Source organism: Melospiza melodia, chromosome 22 (assembly GCF_035770615.1).
Source record: "Melospiza melodia melodia isolate bMelMel2 chromosome 22, bMelMel2.pri, whole genome shotgun sequence".
In the NCBI taxonomy this organism is placed as follows: Eukaryota; Metazoa; Chordata; class Aves; order Passeriformes; family Passerellidae; genus Melospiza; species Melospiza melodia.
The window spans coordinates 11,323,664-11,345,090 of NC_086215.1; the positions used below are offsets into that span (position 1 = coordinate 11,323,664).

Below are 21,427 nucleotides of genomic sequence, written 5' to 3' on the forward strand. Positions count from 1 at the left end.
CTGCTGTGTGCCAGGGTATGGGATGGGTTCCTCCTGCCTGGATTTGTCCCTGTGCAGGAGCTTTAGCTGACAGTTATTCACCATGGCAGTTCCTTGGATGCTGCCCCACGACATCAGGTGCTTGGCTCCTGCAGAGAGCAGGGCACGAGGGGTTGCAGGGCTGCTGCAGCTCCCAGGGCATGTGCCAGCACTGGGATGGATGCTGGAGCAGCCAGGGCCACGCAGGGATGGTGTGAGGAGAGGGACAGGCAGAGGACAATCCCTGGGGCAGCCCCTCAGCTCTGACATTTGCAGTGCTGGGGGTTTAGGAGCCATTAATGGGGAGTTTGTGGGATCTTTTGTGTGTCCACCTCTGGTTTGGCCATCTCCTGTGGCTGTGGGGGTCCCCATGCAGTGAGGGGCCTGTGGTGGTGTTGGTAGGGGAAGAGATGAGAATCTTGACTCCGTGTTTCAGAAAGCTGATTTATTATCTTATGATATATATTATATTAAAATGATATATCAAAACTATACTAAAGAATAGAAGAAAAGATTTTGTCAGAAGGCTAGCAAGGAAAGGAAAGGAATGGAATGATAATAAAATCTTGTGACTGAGCGGAGAGTCCGAGACAGCCAGACTGTGATTGGCCATTAATTAAAAACAACCACATGAGACCAATCACAGATCACCCGTTGCATTCCACAGCAGCAGAAAATTACTGTTCACATTTCATTTCTGAGGCCTCTCAGCTTCTCAGGAGAAAAGATCCTAGCAAAAGGATTTTTCATAAAACATATCTGCGACAGGGGCCATTCTGGGGTGTTCATACCTTCCTGGCTCTCCCTTCTTGTTCCTGATTGTCCCTTCTTGTTCGTACCTTTTTGGTTGTTCCTCCTTGTTCGTACCTTCCTGGTTGTTCCCTCCTGGTTGTTCCTTCTTGGTTGTTCCTTTTTGGTTGTTCCTTCTTGGTTGTTCCTTTTTGGTTGTTCCTCCTTGTTCGTACCTTCCTGGTTGTTCCTTCTTGTTCCTGGTTGTCCCTTCTTGTTTCTACCTTTTTGGTTGTTCCTCCTTGTTCGTACCTTCTTGGTTGTTCCTCCTTGGTTGTTCCTTCTTGTTCATGCCTTCCTGGTCCTTCTTGTTCGTACCTTCCTGGCTGTCCCTTCTTGTTCCTGGTTGTCCCTTCTTGTTCATACCTTTTTGGTTGTTCCTCCTTGTTCATACCTTCCTGGTTGTTCCTCCTTGTTCACACCTTCCTGGTTGTCCCCTCTAGTCCGTACCCTCCTGGTTGTCTCCAGCCGAGGAGCCCTGTCAGTGTGGAGAGCTCAGGCCCGTGGGTGAAGCCCCGCTCTGTCCAGGCTCCCCTTTGCGTCCCTGCCCCCGAAGGCTGAGCCCCGTGTCTCCCTGTCTTTGCAGTGTACTGTCAGAACTTTGCCCCGAGCTTTAAGGAGAGCGAGATGAACGTGATCGCGGCCGACATGTGCACCAACGCGCGGCGCGTGCGCAAGCGCTGGCTGCCCAAGATCAAGTCCATGCTGCCCGAGGGGATGGAGATGTACCGCAGCGTCATGGGCTCCTCCACAAACACTGTCCCCCTGGAGCCCGACTTCCAGCCCGGCGCGGCGCAGCCCTTCGAGCAGCGCATCTATGCAGAGAGGAGGAGCGAGGCGGGGACTATCGTAGCCCTGAGAACTAGCACGGTGAACGTGGAGCTCAGCAACGGGTCCAGCCAGTCCTTCGAGCAGGGCGAGGACGCCGAGGGCGGCGGCTCCGTCATCCAGGAGGCGGCTGCCACCGAGGCCGTGGTGGCATCAGAAACCCAAAGCACCCCCCAACCCTTCGAGCAGGGCTCGGGCTCCTCCAGCCGGCCCGAGACCCCCGTGAGGAGACAGGATGGTACTTACGGAGGGACTTTATAGAGAGAGCAAACATTTCATCACCTATAAGGGATCTGTAATACTAAAGCTGCTTGCATGCATTACTAATATGAAACAAACAAAAAAAAAAAATGTGATCAAGCCACTTACCTACTGAACTGCTACTGTTGCCTGAAAAAAATGTGATTTTTATTCTGCTTGTATTTAAAATTTATGAAGGAAATAATTGCATTCGTTATACTGTAAACGACTAGGTCTGTGGCGACCTACTTAAAAAAATATTGGGCTCCTTTTTTGATATTCCTGAGGTTAGTCTATAAGATTGTAGCTTTTTCTTTTTTTTTTTTTCCCTTTCCTTTCCTGTTTTTTTTTGGTTTTTTTTTTCTTTTTTTTCTTTTTTTGTTTGTTTGTTTTAAGAAGGGGAGGAGAAAAGCTAGCCACCCCCCACCCACCACCACCCCGTCATCACCCCATCCATCACTCAGCTCAGAAGTAAAGCCATCGTTAACCTTGTCCTCGAAGGAGAGTTTTGTCACTGACCAGGAAAGCGAGGCGTGTTCGGGTGCAGGTGCTGTGACTGGCCGCGTTTGTCTCGGGAAGGGCTCGAGCCAAGTGGGACGGGCTGGGGGAAATGGTGGCAGTGAAATCGTGGCCAGGCCCCTCTGGAGGCAGGGGGGGAGCCCTGGCCGTGGGTGCTGCTGTGCCAGGGAGGCTCCTCAGCCCCCTGGAGCAGGGATGGTGCCGTGGGAGTTGAGGCTGGCGCGTGTCGGGAGGACTGTGTGGGATGCAGGTGGAGAGCCTGGCTGCCGTTGTGGTTGTGGTCTGGTTTTTGCCCAATGTGGCTGGGTTTGGGTTTGGGTTTGGGTTTGGGTTTGGTTTCTCTCTCCCTCCACCCTTCCTCCCTCCCAGCCCCTCCTTTTCCTTTGCTTCTCCGTGTTGGCACCTTCACGTTCCCACTCCTGGGGGACGGGATCTGTCACCCCTCTGCACCCCAGGGCATGCAGGTCCTACTGGGAGGGGAGGAGCCCCCTGTCAGCCTGTGAAGGGATTTAGGGAGGGATCTGAGCACGGAGAGCACGTTGTTCTTGCTCCAAAGGGCACGGAGTCTCTTGGTGCTGGCTCCTGGCAGCATCCGCACCAGAGGCAGAGCTCAGTGCGTGCAGAGCTCACCCTCTGCCCCTCCCTCCTCCCCTGGCCAACCATGCTCTCACTATTTAATGATTTGGAATGTATTGGATGCAAAAATTAAAAGACAAAATGAGCTTTGAGCCCTTCTGTGAAGAGGTTTTGGGGAGGAGGAAGCTCTTTGCCTCCTGCTCACCCTCCCGTGTCCCTTCTGGGGAAAACCCGATGTGGAGTTATTTGTCTTTATTTTTCTTGTTGCAGGCTGATGTCCCCAGGCTGTGGTGGCTTTGGTGGCCTCGGGATGGGACTTGGGGGTGTCCCTGGAGCCTGATGGCAGCAGGTACCTCTCTGTCCCTCCCTTTCCAAACCCCAGAGTGAGCAGGGTCTGTCCAAGGGGACACTGCAGCTTCCCCCCAGTGCTGGGGGTCCCACGGGGATGGCACTGCTGGGGTGCCCCCAGGGGATGGGGACAGGGACATTACAGCCAAGTTTGGCTTTTTCCTTATTTTTTCCTTTCCTTTTTTTAATGATGATTATTTTTACTGTGATTTAACGACCTGCTTTAATGACACTTGCAGCTTGTTCTCTAACACGTTGGGGACGAGGAACAAGGTGCACAAAGAGTCACTTTTAGGCTGCTGTAGCTGTGCTCCTCTTTTCTTTCCTGCTTTGATTCCCTAATCCAGACAGCGCTTTGCTCAGGGTTTTCTTCCTTCTTTGTATTTCCATTGGGAAAGGGGGAGTGGGGAGAGGATAACCCAACTTTTGGCCATTTGTTTTGTTTTCTTTGATACTTGAAGCAGTTTTTTTTGCATCGTAATTAACAAGGCTGCCCAGCCTGTGCCACTGCTCCTGACACAACCAATCAGTGATGGGAGGGTCCTGCCCCACGCTGGGTTTTGGCACAGCTTTTTTGGGGGGGACTGTGACGCCCCAGAGCAGGTTTAGGGGGCTGGTGCAGGTGCAGAGGTGTGGGATGCTTCGGAGAAGTGGGAATGGGCACGGCTCTATTTGCACTTTACCCACGTCACTGAACAAGCCCGGGGACCACGGGGGCTTTGTCCCCGGCCATCCCTGGGGATGCAGCAATTCCTTGGCCCCGGGGACAGCTGCTGGAGGGCAGCTCAGCCGGCTTGGTGGGGCTCAGGTTTGGCTGAGGACCCTCCCGATCCCCGAATCTTTGGGTTTGCCAAAAGCTTGAGGCGAGCTGGGAGCGGCTCCGGGTGCCGGAGATCAAAAGTCGTCCCTTGTGTGTGTGTCTGTGTGCATATATATAAATATAAATATAGAGAGAAAAGATATTGCAGAGGATTCCTCCTCCTCCTCCTCCTTTTTTGGCACTTGCTGGGGGTGGGGAGCAGGCTGAGCCCCCCGGCTGGGGGCTGCACTTGGCTGGAGGGATTAATTCTGGACCAAACCTGTTCCCACACAGCCAGGGGGGCCACCGGGGGGGCAGCAGCAAAGTACTTGAATGGCTTAGGACAGAGAGTCTGGAGAGAGTCAAGTTGCACAGTGAAAATATATATTTTTATACCTAGCACAACTTCCTGTATATTTTGGGGTTTTTTCCTTTCTTTTTTTTTTTTTTTCCTTTCATTTCCTTTTTTTTTTTTTTTTTTTCCTGATTTGGGTTTGTTTTATTAATTATTATTATTATTATTATTATTAGGAAGGCAAACTTCTAAAATGTGAAGGGCGTTGGGTTTTTCCTTATCTGGTAGATGAGGGCAAGCATTTTGCACTAATGTTTCCTGTGTGTGGAGGATTAATGATATGTTTGAAAATGTTATATGGTAATGATTGTATTCTTCCGAGAAAAAAAAAACAACAGAAAAAAAAGCAAAAAAAAATAACCCCTTAAAACTGAATGTAAGGTGAGAACAGAGCAGTCCATCGATTGTATGCGGCTTTCCTGAGTGCCTTAGAATTTTTTGATCATTTTTTTTCCAAGGAAAACAGATTAAGAAGATCAGATCATAACCGACTCCTTCCTCCTCTTTGTTTACGACACTATTTTAAATTCTAGAATTTTGGGGCTGCTTTATAATGTGAATAGGAAACTGCATTCATCTAGGTCTGACAGTGTAAAATCAGAGCATCAGTATTTATGGTATGTCTGCACCTTTATTCTTATGCTTGACTATTAGCAATATTACCTGTATATTCTATATCTAAAGTTATACCAAGCACCTTTAACGAGCGCAGAGTGTAAAAGCACCGCCCGAGTTCCCCGCAGCTGCCGTAGCGTAGGACCAGCTCCTCTCCTCCTCGTTAGCGCTAATTAATTAATTAATTAAACACCGCTTCGCACAGCCGAGGGGCTGCATGACCGTCCCTCCGCCACCCCCGCTGGCGCTCGGTGACACGGGGACATTGCCGGCCCTTCCCGGGAGCTGCGGCGGCTCCTGGGGCCGGGAACGGCGGCGATCGGGCTGGGAACCGCGGGCTGGAGCCCCCAGCGCCCCAAAACTGGAACTGCCCGCGGGCTTTGGGGAGCGGAGCCCTCCGAGCTGTCCCCAGGGCTGTCCCGGGGCTGTCCCTAAGGCTGTCCCCATCCCTGTCCCCTGGAGCTGTCCCTAAGGCTGTCCCCCAGCCTTGTTGGGCTGTCCCCATCCTTGTCCCCAGCCCTGTCCCCATGTGTATCCCCCGGCCCTGTCCCCATCCCTGTCCCCCGGGGCTGTCCCCAGGACTGTTCCTCGGGGCTGTCCCCATCTCTGTCCCCCATCCCTGTCCCCAGGACTGGCCCCAGCCCTGTCCTCCATCCCTGTCCCTAGGGTTGTCCCCGGGAGTGTCCCCACCCTTGTCTCCCAGGACTGTCCCCATCCCTGTCCTCCAGGGCTGTCCCCAGGACTGTTCCTCGGGGCTGTCCCCCATTCCTGTCCCCATCCCTGTCCCCATCCTTGTCCCCCCATTCCTGTCCCCATCCCTGTCCCCCATCCCCATTCCTGTCCCCATCCCGTGTCCCCATCCTTGTCCCCCCATCCCTGTCTCCATCCTTGTCCCCCTATCCTTGTCCCCCCATCCTTGTCCCCCCATCCCGTGTCCCCATCCCTGTCCCCATCCTTGTCCCCCCATCCCTGTCCCCCATCCCGTGTCCCCATCCCTGTCCCCATCCTTGTCCCCAGCCCTATCCCCATCCCCTGTCCCATCCCTGTCCCCATCCCTGTCCCATCCCTGTCCCCATCCCTGTCCCATCCCTGTCGCCCGGGGCTGTGCTCAGAGCTCTCGTTTTGCTGGCAATCGCTCGCTGCGAGCGGAGAAGGAGCCGTGGGAAGCCGGGACGAGCCCGGAGTGTCCCCAGAGTGTCCCCAGCTGTCCCCGCCGCCCCCCGTGGCCATCCCGGGACTCAACTGCTGTTCCAAGTGTTCCTGCTCTCCAAACCGTGCTGGGAGCGAGCGAGGGGGCGAGTGGGACACACTCACATTGGAAACCCCTCCACTCCTCCTCCTCCTCCTCCTCCAGTTTCTTCCACTGTTTAAAAGCGTTTTGCACACACACAAAAATCAAAAAAAAAAAAAAAAAAAAAAAGAGAAAAAATATCGTGATTTTTATGTCAACGTTATAATAAATAAATTAAAAAATAAAAAAGCCAAAACTTGCAATACTATTTTTAGCAGACAAGAATAAAGAAAAAAAAAAGTAAATGAAATAATTAATAAATAATAAAAAAAACAACTGAGTATAAATGTATAAATATTTTTGACTTGAACATTTGGATGGCACTTGATTCAAATAGAACATTAATCCTTTGGACAGAATGTTTGGGGAAAAAAAAAAGGACTTAAAGTACAAGGTTGTTTTTAAAGCGTCTTCATAGGGTATTAAGTAGTACTGTAATTCATGACTGTTAAAAATACTTTCTGTGCTGTAAGGAAATCTCACAGTACCACTGAATTATGTTCCTCAACTGTCTCAGCCACGAACGATGCTAGCTTCTTTTTTTTTATTTTTATTTCATTTTATTTTTTACCGTGCATTATTCACTAGTATTTATGTGCTCTTACTCTGTATAGTTCAGACTGTTATTTTGTAGCCATGGCTGACACGATATATCAGTAACTAAAAAAAAAAAGAGAGAGAAAACATGAAGACCCCCCCCCCCACCCCGAGCTGGAACTGTGCTCATAGCTGTTTTCATATGATGAAAAAATCCATTTAAAAAAAACAAAACAAAAACAAAAAAAAACCAACCCAATGTGATCATTAATTGTAAAACGCTTTGTAAAATTCACATTTACAAAATAATAAAGTAAATTACAATTAAAAGGTTTCCTTTGCTCTGGTTTCTGTCTTTCTGGGTGGTGGGCAGTGTTAAGCAGGGGGTTGTTAAAAGATGCTGAGGGGGCTCTGATGGCTCAGGCTCCACTTCAAGGTATGAAACAACGCCCAGATTTGGCCAATTGAAGGGGTTTGCCCAAATTTTGGGATTTTGGAGTTCAAGGTATGAAACAATGCCCAGATTTGGCCAGTTGAAGGAGTTTGCCCAGATTTTGGGATTTTGGAGTTCCCTGCATTGCCCTGGGCCTCACCTGATGTGGTTTGGGCATCTTTTGGCTTTTTTACCGGGACACATCACACACTCCCTCCCTCCACTTATAAAAACCAATTGTTATTATTACTTAAAATTGAATTTGCAGCGCTCCCAAATGAATCTGGGTCTTTTCCAGAGAGTGGGGCCGGGACTGGGGGATGCAGCAACAGCTGAAATCCTCCTGTGCCCCGCTCTGCTGTGAGCTCCCCTCCTCTCCCCTGGAGAAAATCCTTCCCCAGGCTCTGAGAACGGGCAGGAGGCTCCTGTCACCCCCCGAGGGACAGTGTGACGAAATTGCCAGGCCTCAGAGGTGTCCCATGGCCGTGGGGCAGGGTGGGGATGCTCTGGGGGATTCTCAGGGTGATGCCCCAGGGGATGCTCTGGGGATGTTTGGGAGATGCTCAGGGGATGCTCTGGGAATGCTCTGGGGGTGTTCTGGGGATGCTCTGGAGATGTTTGGGGGATACTCAGGGGATGCCCCAGGGGATGCTCTGGGGATGTTTGAGAGATGCTCAGGGGATGCTCCGGGGATGTTTGAGGGATGCCCAGGGGATGCAGCAGCGCTGCCTGCCCTGCTCCAAGGGGAGGTACCCAGGCACCAGCAGGGCAGATGGAGCACCAGGAGCTCCAAGCAGCATCCCAGGCTCTGCCCAGGATGGGGCTGTCCTGGGGTTGTTGCTGTCTTTAGGATGAGGAGGGGGGAAAGGTTTCAAAGGCAGAGAGGGCTGGGGGTGTTGGTAATTCTCCTTTCTCAGAGTGGTAATTCTCCTCTCTCTAATCTTTACCCTTTTTTTATACCCCCCCCCCCCAACCCAATTTGCCATAAAATTGCTGAGAAGCTGCATTTCCTCAGCTTAGCAAAATAGAAGTGCCCAAAACCACTTGCATTTGGGGTTTCATTTAATCTCATCTCACTGGGAAGGAAAAACACAGAAACTCGGATGCTTGGCGCGCGGCGCATTCCGCCGCGTTACATAAACCATTTCAAACTGATTTATTCTAAATGAGTTGTTATAATCAGAATTTTCCTTATGAGCAGCTTTCTTGCAAACGTCAGTATTTCAGGGGGGGGAAGAAGAGAAAAAAAAAAAGAAAAAACCAAGCCCAAGCCCATCGTAGGCCCGCTCCAATATTTCAAACTGATTACTTCTAAACACCAGCGCTAAAATTAGGGCTTTGGTGTGCGGCATTGTCAGAGTGGGTGTATTATGATCTGCAGAGAGTATAAAAAGATAAATGAGTTATTTAACCAAGTAAACGACGTTGCTGTAGAAATGTGCTGAGGGAAAATGCGCAGGGGAGGTTGGCTCGGGCCGGCTGGGCCCCGGGATTGCGGCAGCAGCGCAAGGAGAGCGGGGCTGGAGTGAGCCTGGGGGTGGAAAAGGGATTTTCTGTGCATTGATGATATTGTTTTTATTGCTATTGTTATAAAACAGGCGTTTCCCCCCTGCCTGGGGTGGGGTTGTGATTTTGGCAGAGCCAGAATGAGAGGGAGGTGGGTGAGAGAGGCAATGGGGCACCCATGGGCGTGTTCCTCCCCAGGGCAGTAAAAATTGGTTATTGGTGTGCTCTTGGGATTCCACCTGCCTTAATTTCCTTGGGATCTGCTCCAGAGGGAGAGGTGCACTGCACCTGCTCGAACTCTCTGAGGCTGGCTCTTTATTCACACCCACACAGGTGCAGGTTGTGCCCATTGGGGGCCTCCAGGGACAAAACTGGAGGGACGCTGGGATCAGGGATCAGCAGCCCAGGGACAGAAGGGTCTGGGCATTGCAGGGGTGGGCATTTCATATATTGGCCTTTGCAGTGACACGGTGACAATGCAGGCACTGGCACAGGAAAGCTGCCACCAGCGAGGGGCTGCTCAGGTGAGACAGGAACTCGAATTTTGGCTGGGCTGGGGCTGGGGTGAGGCAGGGTTGGTGTTTTGGTACCCAAATCCCTCATGGTGGGTCTTGAGGTGAGGCAGGGTTGGTGTTTTGGTACCCAAATCCCTCATGGTGGGTCTAGTCCTCGCCAGGTTCAGGCAGGATCGTGAAGGACCAACCCTCATCCCTCTGGGAGAGGAATTATGTCAGCCCAATTCAGGGGCAGGGCAAAAATGCGGGAAAAAGAAAAGGCAGAAATGCCAAGCCACAAACCAAGGCAGATAAATGCAGGAGGGCAATGTAATCTCACTCACTGGGCCTCACCAGAAGTTACAATACATAAATTATTGCACCTAAAAGCATCTCTAATTTCGCCTGTGAGTGATTCACCAGGACACACCAGGCTGCCCTCTGCATCTCCCCATCTGATTAGACATTTGTACCAAGACAGAGCTCACGCTTAAAATAACATTACTGGAATGGAGATGGACAAGAGAATTCATTTGAATGGAAATCAATTTGATTAGAAAAGTAAATTACCCGCAGTCTATGAGCAGCACATTGTGGTTCGGAATAATAATAATAAAAATAATAATAATAACAATAAAAAAATAAATCAGTGGCAGCAGAGGATCCAGAGGATCTTAAATGCTTTTTTTACAGACCTCCCCTGTGCCAGCTGCGGTGCCAGGAGCTGCACACTTTGCTGAGTTGTGGCACCTTCCAAATAATCAATTGGTATTTAATTCCCATGTGATAACTGTCTTATTAAATCTAAATTTAATGTGTATTTGGGAAACCCTAATTTAAAGTGTTACTGCATGCACCATCTGGTGTGCTCTCTAAATACAAATGCAATAACATAATTCAGAATTACATCATAAAAGTAAGTTATAAGAGATTAAAATGCACAACTCTGTTCTTCAGTCAAGGCAGCTTTTATGCTTTTGCTCCTGACTTAGACACAAATCACAGCCAAAACATCCCTACCCCGATTAAGTGATTTTCTGCTGGGATTTTGGGTTCGATGGGGAGCAGGAGTGCACAGGAGAGAGATCAGGAGCTCTGGAGATGTGGAAATGCTGCCCAGGGAAGCTGTGGCTGCTCCAAGGCCAGGCTGGGCAGGGTTTGGAGCACCTGGGACAGTGGAAGGTGACAGGGCTGGCACTGGATGAGCTTTGTGTCCCTTCCACCCAAACCATTCTGGGTTTCCACTAAATCCTCTGCTCCCTCATGCCAGGGAGCTTCAGGGCTGGGCACAGGGGGCTCAGTGAAAAATCAAACACAGCCCAGAGTTGGGTGCATCAATGATCTTTTACAGTGGCAGTAAATCTAATATCTTTGCAAAACCCCCCATTTTCCCTCTACGTTGAATGAAACATGAGATCCCTTAATAGAGAGGGAAATTAAAATCTAGCTTTATTGCAGTTCCTGTAACTGGTATCTAAGCTATTAATAATCAATCCATTCTTGCTTAAAAGCCAACATTTATCACCCCAGCTGAGCTGACGGGCACTGGGGGGAAAGTACAATTGACTGCAATTACACTTTGAAAAATGTTATCTGTGCCACTGACCACTGGGGATGAATGATGAGTTTCCAGCTGCTCCTCCCCTCCTCAGGTTCATCCCCCCAACTTTTATTTTTGGGTGGTTCTGCTTCTCCTTGAGGACGCCCTGGGGAAGGGTCTGAGGGGAGGGGACTGTCCCAAATTTGGGGGGATCCTCCTCGCTGTGTCCTGCTGGGTGCAGAGGGACCCCAAACCCTTCCAGAGCCAGCAGTGGGTGCAGGAGTGTTGAAGATTGCAATGCAGGACGTTTTCAGTTACCATCTGTATGGCAGATTACCTTTGTCAAGTGGGCAGTTTGCCTTTGAGTGACCACATTCACACCTCCCTGGGAGGGGACATTGCTGATAACACCTATTGAATGTCACTGCATGGCTGATAAGAACTACAGCATCCCATTGGGAGATGTGAGCCCAGAGGGAGGAGCCAAGCATTCCTACATGGATATAATCTGGAGGTTTTGAGACACCAGCATGGCTTTCTCCACGGGATTGCCCAGAGGAACAGCAGCTGTCTCTCCTTCCACTGGACCTTCAGAGGAAGAATACATCCTTCTCTACAGGATCCCCCTTGCTCCAAACACTTCAGGAGGGCTGCAGGCACATTTGCAATCGGACTGCCACCAACACCCTGACCCACAGGGTGTCAGGTTGGGTTCTGACTCTGTCACTGTTGTTCTAGTATACTGCATTGTTTATTTTATCCTTTTTTTTTTTTCTTTTCCCTATTAAAGAACTGTTGTTTCCTCCTCCCATATTTTTGCCTGAGAGCCCCTTAATTTAAAATTTGTAGCAATTTGGAGGGGTGGGGAGGGTTTACATTCTCCATTTCAGGGGAGGCTCCTGCCTTCCTTAGCAGTCTCCTGTCTTTCCAAGCCAAGACAAGGAGCGACTCCAAATTTATTTTAACAGCCCCAAACTCACGAGTTTATTGGTTTTACTCCTGCCCTGTCCAAAAGGACGGTGCAGGAATTGATTTCCTGGAGCTCCTGGTATTAATGAAGCTGCTGACCACAGACAACATCCCCTCTCCCCACCAGAACTCTCCAGACTCCAAACTTTCCAAATGAGTTTTTGCAGTTTAAAATTAATAATTGTTCTGTCTAGAACAAGGATAATTAAATGCCTGTTCATCCTCATTATTGTCAGCCGTGTGATTTGTTGTTTTCTCCGTAATAAAATTAACCGGTTTAACTAATGGCTGCCAAAACTTGATAATTAAAGCTGAGCAAATAATTTGCAACAAATAATTTACCCAGTGGGTTTGGAGGGGTTTGTGGTGGGTGTGTTGATGATGGTGAGGGGCTGGCAGCCACTGGTGATGCCCAAACCCACACAGGGCACCCCAGGAACCTCCTTTTCCTTACAATGGTCATTTTTTAATGAAAATGTTTTGGGTTTTTTTTTTTTTCTTTTTAAGGAAAAAGGTTCCCTCCACAAGCTTTTGCTCACCTGGAGCACGAGGCAGGTGTAGACTCACCTGTGGATGAAATCCCAGAGGAAGGAGCAGCTGCTCTCAGGTAAATCCCAGTTAGGATGTGGGGGTGGCCAAAAATTGGGAATTCCTGGAGAGGAATTAAGATAATGAGCCAACAAAAGGAGTTTGGTCAGACACAATCTTCTAAGAAGAAAGGACTTTGAAATGATGGTGATTAGCCAGGTTTCCTTCTGGCAGCAGCTAAAGAGGCTTTCAGAGGTACCACAATTAATTTCTAAGTTTATATTACACATTACAATGTGAGGGGCCATTAACGAGGCGGTGACATTAAATTTAATGCACTTGGTGATGGGACAGTTTGTCTGTGCCCTCTGGGTGTATTCCCTGCGTGTTTGGGGTCTGGCCAGGCTGGGTTTGTCCCTGGGAGGAGCTGCCAGCACTGGGGGTGTCACTGAGGTGCCACACTGGGGACATTGGGGACATTGGGGACACAGAGCTCTGCCCCAGCTCCCTGGCACAGCCAGCAGGGCTCGGAGGAGCACAAGGAGAACATGGAGTGTCTCATACCTATAACTTTAAATTAAAAAAGCAATGTGCTGTTTATTGGCACTGCCGAGCGTCTCCGGAGCGGGAGGCTCATAAAGATCATATTACAGTACAAGCCATTATGCAAAGAGTTTACTATATATACATTTCTAAATGCTTCAGCAAACAGCAGCCTCCTTATGAGCAGAGCAGGATAACTGGTTCGTTTGGGGTAACAAATGATCCTTGATTTGATTTTAAATGCAATGACAGCAAAATTTATTTCTTATTTAATCACTTGCCAGAGCTGTTGAGGATGGGATGGCATTAAACTGCACAATGCAGCATATGACTACTGAATCAGTTGAAATAGGCATAAGAATATATTATGTTTATAGGATAGAAAAAGATTGTACAGCAATGCATATAACTAGAATGGGTATTTTTGTCATTTATACAGTAGCTTATATCATTATTCCTTCCCGCTTCCAATTTTTCAGTAATAAAAATACAGGGGATGTGATTCTCTTTGCATAAACCAACTTGATTCTTTATTAAATATTTTTATTAATCTGAAGTACTACAAAGCATTTGAGCAGATAAATCAGGCTCCGAGCAGTCATTTCCTCCCTGCTATGGCTCTATAAAGTGGATTCATTTATGAGCGAGCACTACCCGAAAAGAAGGATTCCAGGTTCATTAACATGCTCCCTCATGGCTCTGGCTTTCCATCCCCCTGGACCACGCAGAAGGGTCTCCAAAAGAAGCAGGTCTTGGGAATATGCCCTGTGATCCCTGCCTGGTTTTGTGCCCAATTCAATGAGGAGTCACCTCCTGGCTATCTCAGGATGAGATCTGCCACCTCAGGATGCTCAGGCTCTTTCTGGCTTTGGCTCCTCTCACACCCAGTGTGGGACATCAGCACCTTTGGGGTGATTTGGGCATGGACCCAGCCCCAGAATTGTCCCACATCACCCCACAGGATGTGGGGATCCAATTATGCATCGGGGGGGGATTTATGGACCAGCCCCTCTTGGGAGGATGCCCAATACCATGGGACCCCTGTGGAGGCTTTTTGACCCCCCAAAGTGTCCCTGGCCTCCTGCTGCCCCTCCTCATCCATGACCCCACATCCTCTCACCCCACAGAAGCAGCATTTGGCTGCCTTTGGCCAATGCCCTGGTGCCCAGGAAGGTGCCAGCCCCGGTGCCCGGGAAGGTGCCAGCCCTGCCAGGAGCTGTGGGCTCCCGGACCTGTGGGCTCAGCTGAGCTATTCGCTCACCGGGGGAATGGAGGAATAAACCTACTTAAAATAGGAATTAAACCTGTTTAAAATAGGAATTAAACCTGTTTAAAAATAGGAGTTAAACCTATTTAAAGCCAGCCAGGTGTGCAAACAGTTTCTCCTCTCTCAACAGCTTGCGGGGAATCAGGAGGGCTCCAGAAAGGTCACAGCAGCCAGGCAGGTGTTGGGGCTCCTTGGGACAGGTGACAGCATTTGGGACAGGTGACATTCAGCGTTTGGGACAGATGGCATTTGGGACAGGTGACATTCAGCTTTTGGGACCCCCGGAGCTGCTGCCAGCAGCCATCCAAGCCCAGGGCTGCAATTCCTGCCCTGAGCAGGGATCAGCCTCATCCTGCCCTCCTCCCTCCTGCCCCCAGGGCTTTGATTTCAGGTTTTCCTGCAGCAGCTGTCTCACATTTGTTTGCTCTTTGGGAACAGGAATTATGGCACTCTGCAAGAAGCAGGGACCCTCTGGAGCTGCTGCTGGCAGAGCCTGGCATCCCAAAACGTTCCTGCTGCTCCAGGTGCCATCTTCAGGGGGGTTTAGCCATCCATCTGCTGCTTGTGCCCACCAGCAGCACCAGGACAGGCATTTACCTTCCCTCCATCCTCTCCCCATCCCACTGGCTGCACTGGGATCAGCTGGAGCAGGGCTTGGTCCCCACAGCAGGGCTGCACTCAATCCAGGCTGTTTCACCTCTCTGTGTGCACCAGGATGTTTTCCTAGCTGGGAGCTGCTGGGGCTGCCCATAAATCCACCCTCAGCAGCAGCCGTGTCACAGATGTCCCAGGACATGAATTTTTTCTCAGTTTTAGTGCAGGTGTAAAGCTAAATTATGGTTGTTGTCAGCATTAGCAAAACCCACTGTCCCCATCCTGCCAGTAAAGCACAGCAGAGGGGCCTGGGGCTGGCAGGAGTGCAGGAGAGTGGGGCAGCTCCTGTTTTCTGGGAATTGCAGGGTTTGGGGAGCTGGGACTGGGAACTGCAGGGTTTGGGGAGATGGGACTGGGAATTGCAGGATTTTGGGGAGATGGCAGTGGGAATTGCAGGAATTTGGGGAGCTGGGACTGGGAACTGCAGGGGTTTGGGGAGATGGGACTGGGAATTGCAGGATTTTGGGGAGATGGCAGTGGGAATTGCAGGAATTTGGGGAGCTGGGACTGGGAACTGCAGGGTTTGGGGAGATGGGACTGGGAATTGCAGGGTTTGGGGAGCTGGGAACTGCAGGGTTTGGGGAGCTGGGACTGGGAACTGCAGGGGTTTGGGGAGATGGGACTGGGAATTGCAGGGTTTGGGGAGCTGGAAATGGGAATTGCAGGGTTTGGGGAGTTGGGAATAGGAACTGCAGGGTTTGGGGAGTTGGGACTGGGAACTGCAGGGTTCCGTGGAGTTTTGGCTTTGTGGAGCTGGTGCTGGTGATTCTGCCATGGTCGAGGATGATGGCACGATGGCAGGAGTGTCACTGCAGGCACCTCGGCCACCGGGAGCTCTTCCCCATCCCTCCACCTCCCTCTGGCTGTGGGCTGCACACTCAGGGCCCACGAGGAGCAGGGTGCAGGTGTGCTTGAGCTCCATCCATCCCAAAACCTCCTGGCACTGACGCCTTGGGAAGCAGCAGAAGTTGGCACTGAGTGGATGCAGAGCAGGAGGGGCAGGGAAGTTTCTCACCTCTGCAAAAGCCAGAGCAGGAAAGGAGCAGCCCCAGCTGTAATTGAGATGGATGGAAGGGCCCCTGCCTCCCCCAGAGCGTTGCAGGCACCGGACTCGGGAGGAATATGAAGTGCTGCTGCTCTCCACAGATCGCCACGCTGCCGCTGAATTATTAATGAGCAGGAATGATTTCATATTTAATCTAAAGACTATTAATTACACTGCACAAGAGCAACACGCCGTCCTGAGAGCCCCTCTCGCCCAGTGAATAATTCAGCGGTGCCCCATTATTTTACCTCAGTGTCGGGGTGGGTGGGGAGGGCCCCTCCTGCCTGAGCACACAGTGGTGGCCCAAGGGGAGGTGTTGGGGGCCCGCCCAACCTGTGAGCCCCCCAGGCTGGGCACAGAGGGGGGATTTGGGGTCTCTGGGGGCTGGGGGCACTGCTGTCCCTCTGTCCCAGCCCCAGCAGCAGCCCCAGCTGTGGCAGCACTGCAGACAGATGTTTATTTGTCCGGGATTATTGGCTGATCGCTGCTGGAGTGATCCAGGATGATCATTAAAAAGGGAAATGGGCTGTTTAATAACGATGCTGGGAGCACGCAGTGTGCCTCGCATTAGCAGGGTGTTTAAGCATCAGCCCAATTAAGTCCCTCACATCCCTGCAGAATTACCCCAGTTGTGCTAAACTATTAGGCAAACTCCAGGCTCCTCGTAGTCACAGGCAATCCTGGAGCCTGGCACTCTGCTAGAGCCCCATTTCTGTCCTGAAGCTAAATTAAAATCCTATTGTGCCAGTGCTGCTAATATTTCCTGCTCTTGTTTCCAACAATTAAATTGTGACATTCTGCCAAAACATGCAAGGGAAGGAGAAAATGCTCTCAATCAGCTGGAAAGAGAAGGCAAACCCTCCCAGCTGCCTCCTGCCACCCCGTGCCACGGTGGCAGCCACAGGGTAAGCAGCAGCTGATGGATGAGGCCGTGCCTGCTGCAGGTGGGGATTCATCCTTCTCTGTGGGAAGTGGGACTTTGGGGCTCCCGATATGAAGGTGAAGGGGAGGAATTTGGGAGCTGGATCCATGCAGTGCCAAAAAGGAGAAGGATGATGTGCTGGGTTTGTGGGGCAGGGGTTTGGGGGTGGAGGGCTGTCACAGACAACTTTTATGGAAAATCCTTTCCTTAGGATTTTTCCTCCTGAGAAGCTGAGAGGCCTCAGGAACAAAATTTAAACATTGATTATCTGCTGCTGTGGAATGCAACAGGTGGGTCTGTGATTGGCCCATGTTGGTTGTTTGTGATTAATGGCCAATAACAGCCAGCTGGCTCAGACACAGAGCCCGAGCCACAAACCTTTGTTATCATTCTTTGCTGTTCTATTCTTAGCCAGCCTTCAGATGAAATCCTTTCTTCTATTCTTTTAGTATAGTTTTAATGTAATATATATAATGAAATAATAAATCAGCCTTCTGACACATGGAGTCAGATCCTCATCCCTTCCCCAGTCCAAGAACCCCTGTGAGCAGTCACACAGGGCAGCGAGGGTGGCACTGATGGAGCAGCTTTGGTGGCACCTGGGGCCCACCTGGGCCCACCCCACCACAGCAGCTGCTCAGGAAGGACCTGGGGGACAATTCCCAGCCCTGCTGTGTCCCCAGCACCACCAGGAGCCTGATCCTGCCACCCTCCTCACACAGGTACTGCACATCCTTCTCAATATCCTCCTCAATTCTAATCCTGTTCCCCTCCTTGCTCTGCTCCCCCAGCACTCCTGGGCAGGGCACAGCCCCTGCAAACCCCACAGTGCCCCCAGAGTGACGTCCCCCTGCTTGGGGTGGGCTGTGGCTGCTCTTGGGGACCCCGAGGGCGCTGGGGACACTCAGTGGGACAAGGAGGGACTGGCACCTGCAGGGCTGTGCTGAGATCACATTAACTGCTGGAGGAGAAAGAGGAGGGAGGGGGAGGGAAAAAAAGCTGTTTAAGGAAGAAATGACTGTTTGGTCATGGCTTACAAGTTGGTACTTAGAAATTCCATGAATTTTAAAATAAAGAAATGGTGAGATTTGAACTTTCTTTTGAATACTCACAAACTGCATTGCCTAATACCTTCCCTGGCCATTAAGGAGCTGTGCTGGGAAGCAGGGAGAGCTAAGTACTACACTGATAGAGCAGTTAAACACTGTAATGGAATTGTGTTTGGAGAGGCTGCAAAGCCAGGTAGAGAGCCCATACATAAACAAGGCCATTACCAGCCAGGGTAAGTGGTGATAGAATTTCATGAATATCCCCACAAAAAGCTTTGTATATTTATAACAACCTGCAGAGTCGTTTTGAACACAGTCAGGGGCCTTTCAGAGTGACTCTGGAGTTAAATTGTACAATGGATCTGTGTCCCTGCGTGGGGGTGGCAGCTCCAGGCAGAGCTGGGTGGGCAGGGGGATCCCTGACCCTTCCTGGCTCCTCCTGGGGTGCTCTGGGTCCCGAAGCAGGGCTGGAAATTTGGTGGTTGCTGCCCACAAAGTCCCCCAGTTTCCAGCTTCAAACACCCTTTTCAGAAAGGTTTTTAAGGTGATTTTCTGTTTGCAGGGCAAGGGAAGCAGAAGGGATGGGAAAGGGAGCAGGAGCGGCTGCTCCTCTGCTGGCCCACTGGAGAAGTCACCAAAGGGCAAAGAGAAGGAAGTTTCCATGTCTCAGGTAAAGGAGAAATAAATCTGGGAGCCATCAGACCCAAGAGCTCAGGATGGGGCTCTGCAGGAGCTGCACAGAGAGGAGTCAGAGCCCAGTGGGGAGCAGGGGCAGAGCCCAGAGCCCAAACTGGGGCTGTGGGGCACAGACTGGTCCTGCTGCTGCCCAGGGCTGCTGTGCTGCTGATCCTACAGCAATCCCACAGCATTCCTGGGACAGCAGCAGAACACGTGGGTGCTGCCAGAGCCCCAAAAACCTCCCCACCAGAAACCCATCCACACTCTCCACCTGGAGAACAGCAAAGCCAGCTCCTGAGAGTACTTATCACTCCAATTTAAATAAATAGGTGCTTTAAACTTAGGGAAAACTTGGCTCTGCAACTCTTGCAAAACCTAAACCCAAGTGATAGGCAGAGCTGGGGCACGAGCTGTAATAAAATGCTAATTGCAATTCATAAATTACGTCGGGATGCCTGGGAATGTTGAAGATCCTGGATGAAGTGTAGCATTCAATTTATCCTGTGCCTGCTCTCGACAGTGCTGCCAGCCTCCTCCTTGTCCCCCTGTGTTGTTTTGTCATCTCTGTACTATCACCAATTCATCACAAAGGCAACTGAACTCGCCGGTGTCCACCCACCGGGTGACTTTGTCTTCGCTACTCTATGACTTCTAAATTAAATTGTCAAAACGCATTACTGAGAAAAATATCGTGAAGGGGAAGTTCTTTACCCTTTTCTCCCGGCTGAAGGGAGAGCAGCTTTGATTTGGAGCAAACATGTCTGCTTCATTATCCCACCCGTTATCATATTTCTTCCCGCGGCGGCGGCGCGAGAGGAGTCGATACTCAAGTCTTGGATGACATGATGGAGCATCCCACAGGAGTTGTCTCCATAAATTCTGAGATTGCCCAGGAAAAGCTGGGAGGGGGGGGGGGGGAAGGTGTGTAATTTTCAGTCTCTTTTATTCCTCCCACTCTCAGACAATTTAGAAGAGATTACGGGGTGTGCTGGCGTGGATTCCCCCAGGCTGGATGCTCCCACTCTGCCAGCTCTGCCTGCTCTGGAATCAGCTCTTGGAGTCCCTGCAGGAGAAGAACTGAGCCCAGCAATGGGACTGGGGAGGGCACAGGTCCTGCTCCCACACCTTGGGTAGGGAGGGACCTTAAAACTCATCCCATCCCACCCCAGCCATGGCAGGGACACCTCTCACTGTCCCAGGGAGCTCCAAACCCCATCCAGCCTGGCCTGGGGCACTGCCAGGGATTGGCACCCTGTGCCAGGCCCTCCCCACCCCCACAGACAAGGATTCCCTCCTCAGATCCCACCTAACCCTGCACTCTGTCAGTCTGAATTCATTCCCCCTTGTCCTGGCATCCCTCCCCGTGAAAAGTCTCTTTTTGTGCTCCTTGTCAGCTCCCTGGGGTTTTGTTTCCTGCAGGAATCAACACTGATCTTGAGCTGCTCCCTCACTGTTTCCCTGCACTACCAGGGGTGTCTGAGGGCTGTGGGCTCTGTCCCCTCTCCCCTGGCTCTGCTGGCACCCCAAAACTGGAGGAGATCCCAGGCCAAGGTCAGAAAATAATTCCCATGGGGAAGGGAAACAAGAGGAGCCTTTCCTCCAAGGGAAAGAGCTCTTGCTTCCCCCTTTCCTCATTCCCACGTTGGTCTCTGGGCATAATGGATCAGCCATAAAAAAGCAAGTAGCACACTGTGCACTCATTCTTTAGGCTTTGGACAATACCAAGGTAATAGACACATATTGTTTATTTATTCTGCTGTAGAGCAAGGCAAGGAGGCAGTGCCCAGTGTTTCGATGGGGTATTTTTAAATGCTCCCATTCCCTGGGCCCTTGTGATGCATTAGCCATCAGTAGTCAAATTGCCTCATATTTGCAATTTTATGGGTTCATTTTATCAAGCACACTGGAGCTGCATTCAAAGCACAGAAATAAAGTATTCCACTCCTGTTAGGCAAGAGCTGCTTCAATGCAAGAGGTGGCCAGAGAGCAGAAATCTCTTTTGTTTTTCCCAGATATTGCTTCTCCTCTGCAGCAGCGGCTGCTGAGAGCCCCTGCATGGCTGTGGAAGGTCCTGGGCACACCAGGAGCTCCAGAACTCTGGGATTCTCCTGCCGGGACATCACTCCCTGCTCCCTGGCTGCTTTAAAACAACTCCCAGCAAAGCTTTATCCTGCTTGTCCCCAACTCCAGGGCTCTGGGTGGCACCTCCTGAGCCAGCCCCAAACTTCAGCTCCCTCCGTGGGGCAGGGAAAGGTTGGGAGCAGCAAAACCACCAGGAATCAGCAGGAAAGAGAAGTTTTCAGGGTGGGTTTGGTGTCATGCTCGGCCCATCACAAGGACTTGGGGTCACCCAGGAGCTCCAGGGATGTGGTTTTGGGGAAATTCATGGGATTATTCCCAGCGGGAGCTGCTGCTGCTGGAGGAGTTTGCAGAGCAGGAATTTGCTCCCTCTCGTGGGCTCTGGGACTGGAGGCTGAGCTCAGCACGGCAGAAAGGGCTGGGATTCCTTGGCACGTTGGAAAATGGGATGGGAAATATCTCCTTGGAGCTCTGGGAGCTTCTGCTCCAGCACAGGGCAAGGACAAACAGCAGGGACAGGCAGCCCTGGGCTGGGGCTCCCTGTGACAGCTTTTGGCAGCCCCAAATTAACCCTGCTCCTCCATGGGCTCCAGCTCTGGCTCTGCAGAGCTCTCAGCTCCTCCTCACACGACACTTTATTGCCTTTATTGTCTCTGGGCCTGGTTCCAGCGGGATTTATCTCTGTTCCAGCTGCTGTTTAACCAACCCCACACATGGACAGTGCAGGGCTCACTCTCAGGGACCAACACATCACAGATTCCTTTTATTTTCAAACAAGAACAGCTCCGTCTCATAAATCCGTAAA

The 21,427-nt window shown here is 50.8% G+C and overlaps 1 protein-coding gene across 5 annotated transcripts in view; it reads left to right on the forward strand.

The window, feature by feature from the left end:
- Positions 1-7,245, forward strand: part of NACC2 (NACC family member 2) — a 54,823-nt gene extending 47,578 nt beyond the window's left edge. For all 5 annotated transcript variants that reach the window (XM_063174918.1, XM_063174920.1, XM_063174923.1 and 2 more), the window contains one exon: positions 1,394-7,245. In XM_063174918.1, coding sequence (XP_063030988.1) covers positions 1,394-1,896 — 503 coding nt within the window. In that variant the 3' untranslated portion in view covers positions 1,897-7,245. The remainder of the gene's footprint in view (positions 1-1,393) is intronic.
- Positions 7,246-21,427: the final 14,182 nt, after the last annotated feature.